The sequence below is a fragment of the Lagopus leucura genome, unplaced genomic scaffold (genome assembly GCF_019238085.1).
Source record: "Lagopus leucura isolate 7727_CA_CO unplaced genomic scaffold, USGS_WTPT01 Super-Scaffold_100008, whole genome shotgun sequence".
Taxonomy (NCBI): domain Eukaryota; kingdom Metazoa; phylum Chordata; class Aves; order Galliformes; family Phasianidae; genus Lagopus; species Lagopus leucura.
Window position 1 is genome coordinate 14,550,888 of NW_024962265.1, and position 18,655 is coordinate 14,569,542.

General features: G+C 41.9%; 1 protein-coding gene across 1 annotated transcript in view; it reads right to left on the reverse strand.

Moving 5' to 3' along the window:
• CELSR1 (cadherin EGF LAG seven-pass G-type receptor 1) overlaps window positions 1-18,655 on the reverse strand; it is a 198,954-nt gene that overhangs the window by 13,706 nt on the left and 166,593 nt on the right. Inside the window, exons 20-26 of the mRNA XM_042872737.1 lie at window positions 16,266-16,449; window positions 13,830-13,973; window positions 12,536-12,737; window positions 12,055-12,222; window positions 9,484-9,610; window positions 8,804-9,004; window positions 4,119-4,293 (exon numbers count right to left, since the gene is read on the reverse strand). Coding sequence (XP_042728671.1) covers window positions 4,119-4,293; window positions 8,804-9,004; window positions 9,484-9,610; window positions 12,055-12,222; window positions 12,536-12,737; window positions 13,830-13,973; window positions 16,266-16,449 — 1,201 coding nt within the window. The remainder of the gene's footprint in view (window positions 1-4,118; window positions 4,294-8,803; window positions 9,005-9,483; window positions 9,611-12,054; window positions 12,223-12,535; window positions 12,738-13,829; window positions 13,974-16,265; window positions 16,450-18,655) is intronic.

Sequence of the window (18,655 nt, forward strand, 5' to 3'; positions counted from 1 at the left end):
GGAAACTTGTGAGAGAATCTCAGAGTCCAACCTCTACCTACTGACTTACAGTGCTATCTGACTTTGTGCCCTACACCTTGCCTATATGGCAACGACTGGGATTTCTGCCTTTGGCCTGCAAAATACTGCAAGAGTACTCTTCAAGAGACAGAAATGGATCCCTGCAAGGCCCTCAGCCAATGACATATGGTAAATGGCTGCAGCCTGTTGTGTGTTCACCAGGGGCACCTATTTTGCTGAGCAGATGACCTGCCTCGAGCAGGCGTCCAACGTTCAGGGCAGCACCGCTCTGTGCAGTGAGGATCTGTGCCTATTAATAACCACTTTTCTGAGCTGAAGCCTGTGTGCTTTGACAAAAAGACACTGCAAAGAAGGGAGAGCTGTGTTTTACACTTACTGCATAAAAGCTGGCACGTGGCCAACGTTCACATCTGGTGCAGACCTACGGTCTATGAAAACTAAACTGGCAGTTTAGCAAAGCAGTGGATATTGGATCTGTTTTCTCTGAAGCGTGGAATGAGATAGGACTGGTCTCTCTCTCTCTCAGTTCCCATTGGCTCTTCCACCGCTGCCTTCAGCAGTTGCCATCCAGAAAGAATTAGCCATAAATGATTAAGGGACCATAAAGTATTTTATACAGATGTAATTCTATAGACACAGGCTGTTTCCCAGGACTGGATTTCCCCATTAGTAGGTCTTAAGCTACGGTCTGACCAAACATCTGGCTCTAAGAGTAACTGGCAGACTGCAGTATTTTTTCACTCCCAAAATCCTACCCTAAAGTTCCCCATTAAACACATGGGGCAAACTGCAGCCTTCAGGTAGGCGGTTCAAATTTTACTGGAGTCAACAATATGTGAAATAACACTTTACCCAAAGGCAGAATTAAGCCAATGCAATTTAACATAAAGACCATTTTGGCACACCAATTAAATGCTCTGAGTGTGCGGGCTGTACGACAGCTCCCTGACGCTCACAACTGGAGATTCTCTGCTGGGGAAGCCCAGCACCCATCCCACCAACATGCCAGGAGAACACATAAGGCACGTTTTGACCCTTCAGAGTCCCTGCAGGCCCTGCAGCAACTGCACATCAGCCTTACCTCTCTCCTGACTCACCACTTTGCTAAAGATCTACAGCAAATCTAGAGATTTGGCAAAAACTATGATCTGGGGTACACTGATTTAAGGACGATGTAAGAACCTGTTCTAACATGAGCTCTTGATGGCAAGCAGTTATTGCGAGTGTATGCCAGCCAGTTAGCATGTTGCCACAAAGAGGGGTCTTGCTGGATGCCAAATCCAGAATTTTGTTCCTGGGGCAAGGAAGTCATAAAATCCCTTTCCTAGATGGATCAAACTACGTCTTAAAATGAGCCCACTTAAAGTGAATTTAATTTGCTTTAAGCAAATTCCACTATTGCTCCCCACGAAGGAATATTCCACATCCTTACTCTTTTGATGACAGTAAGCCTCCTCCCACCCTCAAACCTACATTTATTCACAGCAATTTGCTTTTGTATGGAGTGATTAGATGTGGTTCTTCACCACTGGACTGTTCCTTATGTAAACATTTTGCTAAGATGTTTTTCCCTCTAAAGTTCAGGTTTCCCTTTTGCACATAGCCAGGTCCTATCACAGATCCCTTAGCAATACTATGTGCCAGTTCAAAGTGAATGCTGAGCACAAAAAAAATGAAGAAAAAAAAAGAATAACAAGTTAAATTGACTGCTGATGTAGGTTCATTTTTCTCAGGATATCTACAAAGGAAATGCACTAGGCTTCATAGTTATCTTTTAAATAAATATCACAGAATCACAGAATGGCCAGGGTAGGAAGGGACCTCAAGGATCACGAATCTCCAACCCCCCTGCCACATGCAGGGCCACCAACCTCCACATTCAACACCAGACCAGGCTGCCCAGGGCCCCCATCCAGTCTGGCCTTGAACACCTCCAAAGATGGGGCATCCACAACCCCTCTGAGCAGCCTGTTACAGCACCTCACCACTCTCATAGTAAAGAACTTCCCCCTGATATCCAACCTAAATCTTCCGTCCTTCGACTTAAAACCATTTCCCCTTGTCCTGCTGTTATCTACCCTTCCAAATGTCCTTCTGATGACCAAGACTAAAATTCTTTTCCATACCTAAACTTTTCCACTACTGAAAAACATACACAATCCTTCTCTCATCAAGAAATTTAAAAGAAATGGTGTTCAAAATGCATGTTAAGAAGTTGGAACCTTCTTTAGATAATAAAATTTAAAATTCATAGCAGAAACTTACTTGAAATATGTACAGTAACAAAGCTATCCAAAGGCAATAAATCCCAATTGTGCTCTTTATAAGGAAATAATTTTCTATTCAGATGATTTCTGAACCTGGAAGGTCAAACTAATGGCTTTGCTTTCTTGATTCACTCTTGATTCCACAAAATCCTCTGACTCCTTCAGTAATAAGGATCTGACTTCCTTGTTTAAGTTAACTGTAAATCAGTGGATTCAGAATTTATAGTACAACAGACACCTTGGAGCTGTAATTCTTAATATACATATTTTTAACACTGAAAAATTGTTCCAAGTTAGAGGGAACAATTTCTAATCAGAAAAATGTAAAAGGGGTGCACTTGCAATGTACAGATAAAATAACACTGCTGCTGAGCCACTCTGAATTCACTAAAATTCATGAGAAACCAAACAAGAAATGGAAAATCCTTCAGATGAAATAATACTGGGGAGCTACGTGTTCTGAAACACAAACTGCTCCCTTCCATTAGGTGATAACACTTCTCTTCTACCAGAAGTGACAGTGCCGACTATCTGATGGCACTGAATGTTCCTGTATACATTGCAGTGGTGCCAATAACAGCTGCACAGGTCTGAAATGCTACAGAAATCAACAATGTTTTCTATCTGAAGTGCTGGGGATACGTCCGGAGTGGTGGAGTCCTCTGGACCTTCCACTACAACCTGGATAAATTGACATAAGTGGAAAACATGCACAGCTTGATACAGAAAAACTTACCATGTCTCCAGATAGGACACTCTTCCTCCCTACACTATGGTTTGTTTTTACTACGTTTTATTATTCTCCTTTAAGTCACACAGAAAAAAACCATGTATATTTTCAAAAGTCTAATTTGTTCCACAATTATTTTTCCAAGTGTACATGATTGATAGCTATTTATTTGATTGGAGAGATATGTAAATTTCTGTCATTGCTGACAGTATGTTGTTATCCATGAAAATAAATGAGTAAAAGTTAACTGTCTGCCGAAGATCTCATTTCCCATATGGCAACAGATACATGCTGAAACAGTTGAAGCAAAAAACCCCTCTCCAACTGTTCTGCGAAGCTCTTCCCAAGGAGCTGTCTGCCTGCATTAAGGCAGCACCATGTGCTATGGGCAGCACTGGAAATGCCTGACCGCAAAAATAGGAATGGTGAGGGCGGAGATAGATGGGCTCCTGCAGAACAGCCTGAACAGTTTAAAAGATTACTGCCTCCAGCTTTTCATTACTTTTCCTCAACTGGAAGTTATTGCATTTCTATCTGAAATGATGTAAAAGGCTGCTTGAGTATTCCCAGCTCATTTTCACGCCAAGTAAAACAGAGCTGCTGAAATCCCCTTCAGAGAGCATTTACTGCTGGTCAAGGGCACTGCAGTGGGAACATCCAGAGAAGCAGTGCCCCATGGGTAGTATTGCTTCTGAAGCCACTGCAGCCACTTCCCCAGAGACTGTGTCCATATCCCAGCATGGATATGGACACAGACTTGACTACCAGCATGGGGAAGGATATTCAGGATGACTGAAAACAAAGTTGTTCTGACGAACACACACTTATATCCAAGCAATGTTAACAAGTCCTGCTTTAATCTGGGTGCAACTACATTTACGTTACTGTAACACCCTCAGAATCACTTTAGCTGGGACAACAGACATTTAGGGCGCAGATCTGCCAAGTTCCACTGACTTCTACTGCTCACAACGCATCTACTGAAAACACTCAAGCGACAGTAGTAGCTGAGTGCATCCATATCCGTTTTCGATGGGGTCACTTTCCAGTGAAGATGGCAGGGAAAGCAAACAAAGCTTCTTTGCAGTGGTTGAGGGTACCTGTGATAATGGCAGGAATGCCCCAGCCAACGACGTAGTAGAACCTCATGTGCCCAAAGTTGATGTTCCTCACTTCAGTCAGCATCCGGTAGATGTGGAGCTGCTCCACGAACATCCATGCAAAGGTACTCATGTAGAAGTAGTGCAGGAGGATGGCAATCACCGTACATACAAACTGCAGAAGGAAAAGGGCAAGGAAATTAGAGCTGCTTTTCCGAAATACGCAGCCTGGTGAGTCACAGGCCTCCTATTGCAGCTCGAGGGAAGTGTGATAGGAAGGGTTTGGCAGAAAGAACACACTGCCATTAATTTACATTTCTGTTGGTTGTTTTTTTGTCAGAGATTCAGAAAAGTGGTGCATACTGTAAAAGCCATATTTTTTCTATATTGTTATGCACCTGTTCTGAATCTGCTTTGGCTTTATTCTATTGGTTCAGTGTGCTTTTGGTCACTGCCCTTGCCCTTGCCATGTGTTCTGTGGTTCATTTCTCTGTGTGTATTTGATGCCCAGGTGATGCTTCTGGCTCTTCTGTCTGAATTCCTTCTGCTCGCAGGCAGAGCAGTGCTGGCAGAGCTCATGGCTCTTTCTCCTGCTGTGCAGCTGGAAGTGGGGATGCCCTGCACTGCAGAGGCCACAGACCCTCTGCCCAGCCTCGTGCATGAGTTCTTCCTGTATAACACTGTTCCATCAAATTCAGCAACAGCAGGTTCAACTGCAACAAGCAAACCAGTCTAGTTGCAAAGTCAACAAATTGTTCTTGAAAACTTCCACCAGCATCCCTGAACTGACTTGGTGTCATTTACACACCAAGGGCCAACCCATGGGTTTTTCTGCTACTTTGCTCTTCCCAGTGAGAGAGCTGTCTCCCCATAGAATTGCACCATTTTGGTATAGTTTTGCTTTGTTTTAAAGTAGACAATGTGTTGTGATATTTGTAAATAACTTGTATTTGGCAGAGGTGGAGGGAAACGCGAGAAAGATTTTAGATTTTCAGTTGAGGTCCTTCTTGCTCTTGAAAACCTCCTTTCTAGGGAAAGAAATCACAGAGGTTTCAGTCTAGGAAGAATGAATATGCTTAATATGAGCAAAAAATGATCTGTAGACTTCAGCCAAAGAAGTCCAGCCTCTCTTGGAGGTATTTTCTTACCAGTTAAATGAAACGTCTCTTCTCAAATAGGTAAAATTTGTAGAATCATAGAATGTCTCGAGTTGGAAGGGACCCCTAAAGATCACTGAGTTCAAATCCTAGCTCCATACAGGACAACCCAGTTTGATGTGATTTTATGTTCCAGTAAAAGAGCAGCATGCCATTTTGCTCCCATGGGACTGTGCCACAAGGATCTATGACACTAAGGCTGGAGATCAGGTGAAGGAGTACTAAGGAGGAAGAAGCTCCTGAAGAGCCGGCATCATTTATATGACAAGACAGTAACTCAGGATTGAGTAACAGAAATCATATGAAAAGGAGTCAGGAACTTTAATAATGATAATAATGCACTAATAAGCAGGTAGGAATGAGAGTGTTTGACCATACTGCGGTCAGAGAGCAGGAAAAGTGTAGGACCCAAGGAAATTAAAGAGACTGAGCTGTTAATATGACTAAGAGAAATAGCTATGGTGGGCAAACTGGCAGCTGAAGTCAACTTCGTGATAAAATGGCCATTCTGAACTCTCAGAGCTTCACAGATCTAAATTTTTGCAATATCTGTCAACCAAGTTTTCCTCCCAACTGAAGAGCTTGATGACTGAAAATAAGAATGACCACAAGCATCCTACAGCCAAGGCAAAATCTATCCCATTAACTATATTCATTTGCTTGTTTGAGAAGCAAAGCAAAGGACTCTGCCAAGGATTTGCTGATAAGCTTGTGTTAAAGCACTCTGAATAACCACATGATTTTTGTTTCAAAATATTTTACACTGTGCTTTTTTTGGGGCACTGTCCCTGCCTTCTGATTTCAGTGTGACATTTCAGTGTTCTTGCATGGCATAATGCTTAGAACCACAACTTAAGACTTCCCTGCTCAACTTTACTGAGGATTTTATATTATGATCCAGCTTTCTGGATTCACTTACTGTATCAGCTCGATTACAACGTCAAGTGTTACTGAAAAAATGTCTCACCAAATAAAAGGCCTTTCCTCCCTCTATGTAAACGGGGATTTTTTGTTTCTACTGGCACACGGACATGAGTAGACTCTTGCCCTGAGCATTACCTTTTTCAGGTAAGAAAAAAAAAAAAAGTAAATAAATCACTTTCCATCAATTGTCCAGGGAAAGATTAAAACCTCACCCAGAAATGTGACTGTTAATTCACAGAAACCCATAAAAGCCAGGCTGGGTGCCAAGCAACGCAGCATTATTTGTGCTCCAGCATTCTTTCCCTCTTTATGTTCATCAGTGCATGACTCGTTAGACAACTCTCATTCCATACAGACAGATGAATAATTGTCTCAAGTAGACATGGCTTACAACCCTCCTACCTTCTCAGATTGACTGGGTAGGCTGTAAGGAGCGGCTTCCTGCTCTATGAAATGCATTCTGCAACTTAAAACATTTTCATAAGTGGGTTGAGGGTTTGGGCTGTTTCACTGAGCCCTGGTAACAGCACAGGACAGGATTGCAGCCCTAATGACTGAAAATGGGAAGCAGCGGAAGAGAACAATCTGGCAAAGTACAACCAGCATTGCTAAAGTGAACCATTTTACTGCTCTTATAAGCATTCAGTTGGTGCTCCATGATATTACAACAGGAATGTGGAGATGAGAAGCCATCCCTCACTTCCTGAGTTTTGTAAGGTGCTGCAGACATCTGGGCTCATCCTGCTCCACAGTATTCACGTCAGAGAACTGAGTAAACTCCCTGCTACTGAAACACAGTGAAAAATGAGTGCTGTACCCAAGAAGGCATGAGAAAGGTCAAGTTACACAGAACGCCGATGATCAATTGGCCAGGTGAATTCATGTGAGAAACAGTTATTTTAATATGCAAACTCATATATTATGAGACGAAGACAAAGCAGGTCACACATGATGTGAGGCCATATCTGAGGGTAGGTCACTGTGAAAGACTGCTAAGGGACTGGAGTTGGAGTAGAGGGGAAAATCAGAATATGAGACTGGAAATGGCACTGTGAGATGGAAAGTTCTGTCCAGTTTAGTGTTGACAATTTTCCAAAAGGTAAAATGGGGGAAGGAAGCCCTGAAAAAAGGCACCAGAGTGATACGAATCTTAGAAACAGGAAATTAAGCTGTTCACTTTTACTTAGTTTTCTAACTGAAATATTGTTGAATACAGGGTTCTAGGGAAGACAAGTCTTTCAAATATATTATGACAAGGGCTCAACAGCACCCAGTTACCAGAAGCTGAAATTAGACAAAATTTGATAGCACAGAATCATAGAATCATTTGAATTGAAAGGAACCCTTGAAGTTCATCTAGTTCAACTCCCCTGCAGTGCACAGGGACACCTACAGCAGATGCTCAGAGCCCCATCCAGCCTGACCTTGAGTGTCTCCAGGGGCAGGCTTCCACCACCTCTCTGGGCAACCTGTTCCACTGCCTCACTACTCTTATTGTAAAAAACTTCTTTTTTACCCCCAATCTAAATCTCCCCTCTTTTAGTTTGAAACCATTTCCTTTTGTCCTCTCACAACAGGCTCTCCTAAAGAGCCTGTCCCCTTCTTTCTTACAACCCCTCTTTAAATAATGAAAGGCCTTTCTTTTCAAGATTTAGATTAAAACATGACATGTACAAAAAGGATTTCTAGAAGATAAATTTTTTTTTAGAGTGCTCAGATAATCCCTACGCTAAAATTCTGAATATTCTTTATATATAGTAAGGACAAACTTTTTATTGCACATCATTGCCCATTTGTCTGCTGTCCATTTGGTAAAGGAGGATGAGAAGCTTGGACCACTTGCCTGTTTGCATGGTAACCACGACTTTTGAGATGAGCACTACTAAGAATTAAGAGCAATATTACATATAGTGCTACAGAGCTAATATAGCAGTGAAATTCTAGGCACAGCATACACATACTCTGTATTTCATATTCAGTCCATTCATGACTTATGTTTCTTGACATGCACAATGCTGGAGCTGTATGCACTATGCAGGTATGATGGAATGAAGCCAGGGTCACCGTGGCTGGGGAGCACAAAGGAAACTGACAGGTTTCCTACTGATTCTTGAGTGTGACAAGCTGTCCCATGCTGGCAAGTGGCTTCTTCCGAACAGCATGGCAGGTATGCAATGTGCACTGAACATCTGCACAGCAGTGCATTGCTGATAATCTACCAGTCAACACCAAAAGCCATTTGGGCTTGTGAGGTACCTGCTGCAGGAGAAACTGGAGAATCTTCTACTGAACAGACAAAGCAAGACAGAATGCATACTGATGGAAAGGAAGGAAGAAACTGGAATTCAGGATTCGGTTCCTGGGATAAGTTTTCAACAGGACTGCTGTCATTTTTTTTTTTAAATAACATACAGATTTCCTAGCACTGGTATTCGTCATGAACAGTATAACAGAAAACATTCATTCTGACATTTAAACAACATTTAGGCCAAGCAGAAGTAAAAAGAAGAAGAAGTGAAACAGACAGGAGCAGATAGAAGTCACAATATGAGCCCCTGATTTAAATTCTGACAACTCTCACAGTAAGGAGGAAGTAACTCTTACCGGGTTTTCGGTTTGGTTGATCCCAATGAGGAAGACAAGCTCGGAGAAGAAAAGGGCGGCCACCAGGTTCTTGTGGATGCTGTGCAAGTTGGACCGCAGCGTGCGGATCAGAACCAGCAGGATGAAGGTAATCAGCAAAGCCACCAATGAGATGGAAACAGTTGTGTAAGTGACAATCTTCAGAGGAAGAACATCCCCATTCTGCAGGAAGAGAGAACAGTACTTGTGAGTTTTTTCTTTCTTCTCTTCCAATCAGGCCTACTACTTGGAAAGTCAATGCTTTTGTTACTACTGAATCAATGTATGGATTTGCTTCGAACCAGGAGTGGATGATGCCACCTCTTGAGTCACTCAACATTTTGCATGGGCAGCATGCAGAAAGAGCAGGAAGCTAAGTGGGAATCTTAGTGTATTTCAGGCTGGACTGCCCCTCTTGAGGCTGTCCTGAAATGCTAAAAAACCTGTGGAGCTTATGACCTTGTTCCTGCTGTTGTAGTTCTACACGTACCTAGTATGTATCCTCATTTCATTCCCTCCTCTGCATGGCCTTCTGCAGCACAGACTAGCACAGACATGCACTGCTGGCTATGTCACGCAACAACCAGTTAGCTCCAAAGCTCCTTGAAGGCCCTTGAAGACCAAAACCCATCCCACTGAGGCATAAGCTTGGGATCACCCACCTCCCGTTTTGAAATGTCCATCAGGACAGCAAAGCTGGTCAAATGGTTGCACTGGCAGGCAATATGGCTCCGGTTTCTGGAAAACAGCTCACATCCTCTGGAAGACCAGGCACCTGTTCCGCCAATCCTGCAGGGAAAAAGGGCATCCATGGGAGCCATCCTCAGATCTCACCCTCACCTCTTGCTGCCACTGCCCTCCAAGACAGCTCTCACTCCACAAACAGAGAGGACTGTATGTATCAAGACAGAAATATTTATAGCGGTCACCTGCCTGACAGTACAAACAACTTAAAAAGCCCTGAGTTGAAGTATTGCTTGCCAGCTGTTGTGGCTTTGCAACAACCTGTTTTGAGTTAAAAATAATTTTTAAAAGTCCTCATTTTGTGCAGTGATCATACAAGCAATATGGGGAAGTGATTGCATAGGGCAAACTGGCCATAGCAAGAGTATGAGGTAAAAAATACCAAAACCACAGGGACATGTTTTTCAGCCATCTCTATTTCTCTACACTTAGTAAAGCTCTGATGTGAAATGTATTTCAGCAGAAATATGATTTCATCCCTATATTCCTCTAGAAAGTAGACAAGAAAAGTTAAAAACAGGAGATAATATTTTATATCAGGAAATGTCTTGTATTAGCATCACAGAGGAACTGTTCCTTTAAAAATTCTACCCTATTTAGCCTTGTTTAACTCCAGAAAAGATTTTGTGTCTATATTAATTATTCTATCATGAAGTTAATGACTAATAAAAATTCTTTTGTAATTACTGAAAAGAGTTTTTCTCTTCAAGATATTACACAGGTGATCTTTTACATTCAGTAATGAAACATCTGTTAAATAGTTTTAATATCCCTTTCTCTTGAAAAGGACTCACATTTTAGAAAAGCTCTTGTATTATGTTTACAAGCTCCTTTATAATTGTGGCTGTAGGAAAACGTAACAAACAGTAATGCCACTGAAGTTGCCAGCAAATAGCAAATGGATGAATCACGTTCGAGCTAATGAGTTATTCAAGCCCATACAATGTTTAAAAATTTATGAAAAAGGGACTTGCCATTTCCTCATAATTGGCAGAATCATCTGTATGTAGAAGCAAATAGCACATCAAGAAATTTCTTATCTAAGCTTTGTGCTGATACAATCTCAGACTACTTTACAAGCAGACAAGTGGAGTAGTTTATTATTGCTAACAAAACAGATTTCTGTTTGCCTGCTCAATCCTTCTAATGATATAATCTCCATAAGCTTTTGACTAGGAGGCAAACATTTCCTAGGTTAGCTTGCTCTTCTATTTCCAACACAGGACTTACTTTTCAGTGGATTTTTCCATAGGTTTACTGGAATTTAGGGGTCATTAGAAAATGACTAACAGCTATTCCTTTAACTGTGGGCTGACAATACCATCCTTCTGCTATATACCCAGTTTCGTGGTTTTATATGTAATACTTAACGAAATCTTAACTTGACAAACGTGAAACTATCATAGAATGGCTTGGGTTGGAAGGGACCTCAAGGACCACCAAGGATTGCTATCCCTCAATACATTTTCTTTTGTTTTATCAACACTCCAGAAGTATCTCCAGCAGGACTGCACTGCTTCCCGAATCATGTACACCTCAACAAAAGACACGAGTATATAGAATCCTTCAATTTTTCCAGATCTTCACTAATTATGCCCGTGGTTTTAATGTTATGTAATACACGATACTTAAATTAAATAAACATATTTGAATATTTCATCTTCTCCTTTATACTTCTCTCCTAGATTCACCCTCTGCTTATGCTTGCTCTCCTCTACTGTCTGCTTTCTAGTAACAGCAAGAGGTCTAAGGTCCCAAGGAAGGTATTTCTTTCCCTCCATTTTTTCACTAAAACAAATGAAAAAAGATATATAATAGATGGTGAAAGGAAAGGCAAGTTGCTTCTTATCAATGCCACTTTCTTTGAGTTGACTTCTGATTCAAAAATGATTTCTGAGATTTACAGTCTTAACACTTTATCTCCTTTTTTTACAACATTAGCTTTTTTATTTATTTTTTGCACTAGTTCTGTCTGAGGCATCAGTGATTGCTGCCTGCTTGCCTTGCACTCTGTCCACAGTCACTAGCAAGTGATGGGAGAAGACGCAGCCTATAAAATAACTGAACAGTCTTCTGAAGATGCACTCCTAAGAAGAGGACATGGAGCAATGAGAGTCCTGACTAAGAGACCTCGGGTGAATCACGAATCCAGGCACTAGAGCTAGATTACATTTGTCTAGTTGTACATGTGCAGGCAAAAAGAATGGGCAAACAGATGGAGACTGTGAGATTTATTACTCTTGGATAATAGTGCAGAAGGACACAGTGGCACTGTCTCTGTAACCACAAGGCTAGGCATTTGTTTGAAGAGATATGATGATTATTTTTTGCTGTTCTCAGGTAATGGGAAGTGAGTACTTGGCTGCAGCAGGAACTATATGCCAGTTGAGTAAACTGAGTGAAAAAGGTTCTCTCTCCAGAATTACCCTCCTAGTTCTCTTCTACCAAAACAGTTGCCATGCTCAGCCCTAAAGAAGGCAGAGACATACATGATGGAGTGATTCCAAAAGACACAGACAGGCTTTGTTCTCTCTTCTGTTTCCAGCATGGCATACTCCACTATGATGGGCTTTTCCACCAGGTTGGGAGGAAGCTCCCCGTCACTGTGAATGGCAGTGCTCACCACAGGTGTATTAATAATTGGGCGATTTGGTAACCTGCAGAAGGAGAAAAACCACAAAAATGATCTAGATGTTAAAATGGAAAGCACAGATTTAGCAGATAGAAGATTTCCAGTAGATTCAACTCAGAACACGAGGCAGATGTACCACCAGTCTCCCACACAGCCAAGCTTCCAAGGCTCTACTCTTTCATTTATTCTCCCACAGTGTGCCAGAGGAGTACAGGAGACTGCAGTGGCAACTGTAGCGCAGATGACGTTTGTTTGGTATAAAAGAGCTGTGCCACCCCTGCATGGAAGAAGCATGTGGAAAGAGATCTGCACAATTCACAGACAGGCTGAACTCTCACCTCAGGCTCCTTCTGTCAGGATCATAGTTTTCGGGCAGGAGATGTCCTAGGGACCGGTATATAATGACCATGGCAACAGTATGATGGGTAGAGTCATCAGGATGCCGCTTCCTTCTCTTTGTGAACATACTCTCAGGGCTTCGTGCATCACTGTTCACCTTAGAGGATAATTTTTGATTTGAAGGCCTCATTGTAGGTACTGCTAAGGAATTAACATAAATATTAAACTCCTTCCACGCAACATCAAAGCTACCATTTAAACTGGTGATTTTCCTTTGCAAGGATGCAGAAATATTTCTGTCGCTCTAAGTTTACAGCACTGAGCATGCTTCTAGTGAAACATTTTGAATGAAGTTTTAACACATTTCATAGTTATAAGCTGATAATTAAATAACCACCGAATCACGTATAACCATTTAGTTCAGCTAGAAAATGAGGAATTTCTAAACTAATGGATCCATATGTGCATAAATAATCTGTGCATGATATAAGGAGAAAGTTAAAACAATATCCGTGTTATTACTTTGCATGCATTTGTGGCACAGCTAGAGGTAGCTGTGAGTACAACTGGTCACACAGGAATCTGTAAGCTCGTGCTTTCATATAATAAGCTTCCAATTTTGGCAAGTATCTCTTAACATTCACATTCCCTCTTCCTTAGAGAAAAGATATAAGGCACAAGCAGGAAAAAGCCATACAGAGAGATGCACAAGCTTACTGGTTATTGTGTATTATTTTCAAAAGTGGTACTATTTCCCCATTCCAAGGACATTCAGCCATGGTATTTGTATAGTAACTGTCTAATTTACTCTCTCAGCCCTTGCTTAAGGTAAGCCACAGCTTCCTCTCAGCCATGTCTGGGTAATCCAGAGCTACAAACGGCCCACGGCTCCACAGCGTGCCACCCATTTCCTTGCCCAGCTGCAGGCCTTTCAAGGCGCAGCTCTTGGGCTGCAATGGGACTGTTCTGCTCCCAGACTGGGATCCCACACTCCCTCCTTCCATCCCTGCAGGGCCCAGGAGAGGGTGGCCGCAGGGGAACAGCTTGGTGGGAACAGCACACTGCTCTGGTTGACACAGGACTGAGGGACCTGACAGACAGGTACAGCCAGTTACACAGCCCCCGGCAGGCAGAAGGCCTCTGAGGTATGCACAGCTGCTCCAACCCAAAATAATGCTTGCTTGTGCAGGTGATCACCCTACTCTCACCCCAGTACTGTTCTGCTTCACAAGGATCAATAACACATCCTTGGGAGCGAGTCAAAACTTCCCTCCAAACGTCAGCAGGTTTTACCTTTCCTGTCCGAAGGTCTGAACAGAGTATCTGGGAAGATAACAGATGATTCCAGATCTTTCGGATAATCCTCCTTAATCTCATGAAATCGTGGTATTCTAGCTCCCGTAAAATTAGACTTGTCAAAGATGTCAACTGCAATAACTGGAGAAAAAAAGTTTCCCATAAAATTAAGTTTAATTCATTCAAATATGATATTGAAACAAAACAAAACGTGATTGGATGCTTAAAACATCTGCACAACACAGAGAAGAAATGTAAACCCTCAAGTACAAAGTTGAATCACAGAATCACCAAGGTTGGAAAAGACCTTCAAGATCACCCAGTTCAACCACCTACCTATCACCAATAGGTGATACTAAACCACATCCCTCACTAAATCAAACATCTAGTTCTCACTAAACCATGTCCCTCAACACAAAATCCAAATGTTCCTTGAGCACGTCCAGCGTCGGTGACTCCACCACCTCCCTGGGCAGCCCATTCCAATGCTTGACCACTCTTTCAGAAAAGTAGTATTTCCTAATGTCCAGCCTGAATCTCCCCTGGCTGTGCACAAATCTAATTTCTCTCCCCGCGTACCTTAAATGGCAACTAGAAGTCCGTGTTTCAGCACTGATACAGTTAGGAAATCACACATTTAAAAGGACTGCAGAGGCAATGGAAAGGCCTTCACAGTGCAGTATTCATACTGGGAAAATAGTACCACATACTTGGGAAACTAGAGTGTTGTGTTCCAATTTCAGACTTGTTTCTGTAGGGAAGGCCAAGCCTGCTGCTTCAGAAATATGTATTTTCTCTATCAGCTTAGTTGATGTGGCATTTTAAAGAAAATAACCTGGATTTTACCCAGGAATACTCCCTAGTCCTCTAGCTCTCTTCCCTCTGTGTTAACAGTTACTCCCTGGCTCACCTCATCAGCTCTGCCTGTTGTCTAACTGCCAAAATATTTAAAAGCAGCTGAGTTGGCTTGAACTTTCCCATTTATGAAAAGTCACTGAGTGCCAATTTAGATGTTCTAATAAAAGTGAGAAGCTGGAAGTCCTGGGGGTAACCCTACACTGAAAGCTGTGATCTGCAGCAAGTTTTTATATAAAGAAATATCCAAATTAAGATCTGCAAATTCCAATTCCTTTTCCAGCCACTAAATAACACTAGTGAACCACTAGGAAACTCCATTAACACCACATTCACCTGGAAAAACTGTTCAAAAGAAAACAGACCTCTTTCAGCACAGTTGCCTCATCCCTCCCAAGCTCTTGACTTTTTTACTCAGGAAGAGCTGGTCTGAAAAAGCAGGGTTTACAACCTGCAAAAAATTCTGGGCTTTGTTTTTCATCTTAGTTAAAACACTGTACGTACATTTTTCTGAATGTGAAGATAAAAATATTTTGATTCTGATATTCCTAAATCAAAAGGAAAACTTTAGCTTTGGTCTGTTAAAGAGAATCAAAAGTATTTCGGTTTGGCTCAGCTCAGCAACAGTCTCTCTGCACTGGAGCCAATGCAGGACTCTGTACAGAATCCTTAGAGTTGAAAGGGACCCTTTTGAAAGTTATCTACAGTTTCCCTGCAATGAAGAGGGACAGCAGAGCTATGTCAGGTTGCCCAGGGCCTGATCTGGCCTTGCCTTGGAAGTCTCCATGGAAGGGGCAGCCACCACAACTCCGGGCAACCTGTTCCAGTGCCTTATCGCTCTTCCATTCTTCAGCTGCCTGTGTACTGTGGTGACATCAGTGAAATACATTACAGTCCTAAACGTGCAGGCACTGCTCTGTGTTAGAGAGAGCATTTACTTGGATAGAGAGGGAAAGAGTCTTGGTATATCTGATGTTTCCTTCTTGGTTTAGACCCACAGAGGATTTAGTTGACCCCAAGGATTTTGCTCTGGATTTTGCAAGGCTGGATGTGGTTTGAAGGCTCAGACGGATGCTTCTGAGAAAATACCTTTCAACATATCCAGACAGGTTCCAGGGCAGTAAGGCATTTGAAATTCCGAGGTACATGATCAATAGTAGGGCTTTGGTTTTTTGTTTTTTTTTTTTTTAACATCAGTAATTCTTTAGGAGGTGGTGCAGTGATTCTTTCAAAAACCCTATGCAATACACTCAACTATAGTAGGTAGACTTAAAAGGCATCATCATTACTCACAAACTTAGTCCATCTCATCATCTGTACTATGCACTATGGCTGCAACAGAATGCCACACAGACTATGGCATAGCCCACAGGGAAAGCAGGTCAGAAGTCTCCCAGGAGGCTTCCATGATAATTGGGATCAAAGTTGAACTGACTTGAAATGAATGCACTGAATAGGTTAGACAACACATACCTTGTGTTTCCAAGTTGGTATTATTAAAATCAATAGCTAGCACCTCTATCTTACACACTTTTAAAGCACTGATACAAAGCAGCAGTTTTCAATATGGGGACTCACTCATGTTAGCAGCAACGATGACAAAAGGTCTCATGTAGGTTTTCTTCATGTTCTGGGCCACGTTGTTGAAATAATTCTCATAGTGCCTTAGGAGATGAGCTGTGCCACCCTCCGTTCGCTGAATTTGTTCCCACTGCTCCTTGTTGTTGGGATCCAGCAGGGCACTACCCACTTTGATAATATTCTGAGAAGCAAAGGACAAGTCTAAATTATGAGGCAAAAAGAGCCCTGGATTTCAAGTGATGAACATTTTAAAAGGTTGCCATTACTGCCTCGGGGGAGAGCAAAATTAAATATTTTAATGTAGATATGTTCTTCTAAAGCCTTACGAAAATATCTTCACCAGTTACTGACCCTGAATCCATATGTATACATATATATTTTACATGAAGGAATGCCCTTCACAATTTTTATGAGCAAAGTAAGAAAAAAAAAATTGGAGGCTGTAAGATAAGTACCTATTTTTAACTCCTCTTTAAGAAAGGAAACATCAAGAAAATGCAGAAGGAAAATCTAATCATATTCCACAGAACCACAACATGGCCGAGGCTGGCAGTGCCCTCTGTGTTCCTCTGCCCAACCCATGCCCCAGCAGGGACACCCAGAGCAGGGTGCCCAGGGCCATGGCCAGGCAGCTTCTGGAGATCTCCACTGAGGAGATCCACAGCCTCTGGGCAGCTGTGCCAGTGCTCAGCCACCTGCATAGCACAGAAGTGTTATCTGATGTTCATATGGAACCTCTGTGCTCCAGTTTGTGCTCACTGACTTTGTGTTCCAGTTCATCCCCATTTTCTTTGTCTATGAGAGATGTGAGAAGAAAAGCAGAGTACTGTTATGTACACTTAAAGAGCTCATCTAGGGAAATTAAAAAATGTGATATGCTAAAACTAAAAGAAAGTCACAGATATAAATATGCTTGCTTCTCTTTTCTTATTTTTTTTCTTAATGTAGCTGATAACTATGGCAACTTGCTTGGGAAGCATGCAAATAACACAAGCAAATATTAGCTTGCATATAGAAACTTGCACATACACGCAACAGAAGTTAATGCATGCTGTTTTCCCCCATGTTTATGTTTTTTCAAATGCTGTTGAAAAAGTGGTCTTAGATGAGGACCTACTGCTTCTGCACTTTATCATGAGAATATTCAAAGGAATCCTAAAGGAGAATGGAAGAACAAGACTAAAAACCAGTGTCACATGACTTAAATGATAAAGGTGCTGAGCAGCGTTTGATCTTAGTGTAATTACTGGCTATACTGCTGGGTCAAAACCTAAACCTAATTTTACCTACAGGTAAAATTTGAATAAATGGTGGTAAAATGTAGCTGCTTCAAGCTCTGTGATAGAAGAAGGAAGTATCTGGACACACATAACCTTTAATTTAGAAACAGACGGGAAAGGTGCTGCATTCCCTAAGTATTCCCTGAAGTTGCAAGCTTCTATTTGGAATATAAGAGAGCGCCATTATTACTGCTGCTATCTGGGAGGAGAAGCACTACATGGTTCCCCAGGAACGCACTGCAGCAGAAGACACACGCTGTACTTGGTACCAGGCCTCCTCACTACCTGACAATGTTATTTATGGCTTTTTTGATCGCTTATACTTTTCTGGCTCCCTCCAAAGGCTACATAAGAATAAATTCCTTCTCCCCTTGTGCTCCCTCAGCCTAGGATATAACCTCATTTTTCTCATGAGCATTACTGATTAGTTTTCAAACTCCTGACCTAACCTAAAAATATTTAGGGAGTTCTTGAAAACATCATCTGTATGGAATTCAGTGCCAAATGCAGGGAATAATAAATTAAAGCAGAGGTTTTCAGACCACTATTTCCCAAACCACACGCTAAAGAACCCAGTTCCTTCTCAAGATCTGAACTGGGAGATTCATTGACCCCAGAGCCAATAGCTACAAGTTTATCAGCAGAAGGTTTCCTTAGGAAAGAAAACACGGAATCTCTTACATTAGGTTTTTCTAAACTGTTAAATGTTTCAGAAGTTCTTCATTGTCTGTTGGCCAAGACAATGAGGAATTTTCTCAGCCATGCTTCCTTCTGCTCCCACCTCTCAGGGAGGTGGTACGGCTCCCTTACTTCGTGGTGCAGCATGAGGTTCTCTCTGTTCAAGTGAAAGCTTGCCTGAGCACATCTTTCCATCACAGGTATATGTTTCCCCATGCCAAGGAGGGTGCTAATGCTTGTTTTCTAAATCTGATCAAGTCCTTAGTAATTAATGGGTATTTAATGAATGCTCTTACTAGCAGAAGCCCTCTGGCACTCATTTCCAATATTTTATCTGCCTGCATCACTTGAAATCTCAATAATGTGGAGTTTCTTTCAGTGTATCAACTCTTTAATAGATATTGTTCAAGTGTTTCCAAGTTGAATGGA